Here is a 2,019-nt window from a genome sequence, read left to right on the forward strand (position 1 = left end):
CTTATCTAGAATCTTTAACTTAAAACGATTTTCCTGTTTTGAATCGTTTAAAATGTTTTATAAAGGTTTCTTAATTCCTTTTTAAAATTAAGTGGCGACTCTTTCAAAAATAAAAAAATTTCGCAAACAACTAGCTCGTATCACTTGTATCCATTTGTTCTAATTTCACTTGTATTCATTTGCTCTATTGTTACTAGCTCATATTACTTGTATTCAATCACCCTAATGTTACCTTCTACTAGCAATATATAGTACGAGCCAACTTTCGCACACCTCGATTAAATTTACGGGATATTTGTCACCTCTCACCAGCCATACGTATCAGATAACCTATCCATCAAAACTAAGACAAATTGGAAAACTACCTAGTGTATTTCATCTCTATCGAAATTTGAACTCAGAACCTCACGTTCTCTAAACCCACTTCATTGACCACTCGACTACGCACTCGGATATAATAGAGTTATATATAGTCCCGAATTCACTCCTTTTGCTAAAACCCTCAACCCAAAAACCCTCACAACAACAACAATGACATTAACAACAAGAAAGTACCGTGTCTACTTTTTACCACGCAACAACAAGATATCATGCAGAGCTTAACACTACCTCGATAAGATGGAAAGACTCATTATGAAAGACAACAACAAGAAGATACCATGTAGAGCTTAACACTACTCGATACGATAGAAAAACTATTTTCTGAAAGACCTTAGGACCATGACTACTTTATCCCATACAACAACAACAAGAAGATATACCATGCAGAGCTTAACACTACCTCGATAAGATTGAAAGACTATTTTCGAAATACGACAACAACAAGAAGATATCATATAGAGATTAAGACTACCTCGATAAGATAGAGAGACTGTTTCCAAAAGACAACAACAACATGATACCATGCAGAGCTTAACACTACCTCGATAAGATAGAAATACTATTTTCGAAAGACAACAACAAGAAGATACCATGTAGAGCTTAACACTATCTCGATAAAGATAGAGAGACAGTTACCATGCAGACCTTAGCACTACCTCGATAAGATAGAGAGACTGTTTTTGAAAAACAACAACAAAGAGCTTAATGCTACCTTGATAAGATAGAAAGACTATTTTCGAAAGACAACAACAACAAGATATAATGCAGAGCTTAAAACTCCTCGATAAAGATAGAGAGACAGTTACCATGCAAAGCTTAACACTACCTCGATCAGATAGAGAGACTATTTTCGAAAGATAACAACAAAGAGCTTAACAATACCTCGATAAGATAGAAAGATTGTTTCCGAAAGACAACAATAATAAGATATCTATATAAATGTTCTCACTCTTTCCCTTTGCTAAAACCCTCAAACCTAAAACCCCTTGCAACAAGAATGGCATCATCACTTCAAATCCACCATTTTCCTCAAGATTACTACATTGATTCCCTACGTTGGCTTCCTCAACTCTCCACATTCCACCATCACATCATCCTTGCTTCTTTCCATTCCGACTCCTCCACTTGTTCCCTCCGACTCCTCAACTTTACTGACGAAAATTCAACCTCAAATGCACCAGAACTCACCCTTCAGTGCTCACTAACAACCCCATCAAGAATCACTTCATTGAAAACTTCACAAAATTCCAGTAAACCCCTTGTTGTTGCTGCCACTTTTTCGGGTGAACTGCTGGTTTATACAGCTGATTTGGTTAATGGGTCGTTGGAATTTGTCGATTTGGTGAACGGTTTAGGGAGGGTGAAGGGGATTGACGTGAGTGAAAATGGGTTGGAGTTTGTGAGTGTTGGAGAAGATGGGAGGGTCAATTGGGTGGGTTTGGATGGAGGGAAATTGAGTAAGAGGAGGGTTTTTGATAGTAATGGGTTGGTTTCATATGGCGCGGTGAAGTGGGCGTCTCCGGTTGAGTTTGTGAGTGGTGGATTGGGGTTTGGACTACAATGGTGGGATCAAAGGCGTCCTGGTGGACCTGTATCGCAGTTTAAGGCGAATTGGTAATGCGTTACTATTCACTTCTT

The 2,019-nt window shown here is 38.2% G+C and overlaps 1 protein-coding gene across 1 annotated transcript; it reads left to right on the forward strand.

Moving 5' to 3' along the window:
* Positions 1–1,324: 1,324 nt before the first annotated feature.
* On the forward strand, positions 1,325–1,996 carry LOC107854264 (nuclear pore complex protein NUP43; the record flags this gene model as incomplete). The annotated part of the gene is given in 1 exon segment (XM_047404933.1): positions 1,325–1,996. A coding segment is annotated over 1 exon segment (618 nt), but the record flags the coding sequence as incomplete, so codon positions are not given.
* Positions 1,997–2,019: the final 23 nt, after the last annotated feature.

This window comes from Capsicum annuum, unplaced genomic scaffold (genome assembly GCF_002878395.1).
Source record: "Capsicum annuum cultivar UCD-10X-F1 unplaced genomic scaffold, UCD10Xv1.1 ctg71299, whole genome shotgun sequence".
Classification (NCBI taxonomy): domain Eukaryota; kingdom Viridiplantae; phylum Streptophyta; class Magnoliopsida; order Solanales; family Solanaceae; genus Capsicum; species Capsicum annuum.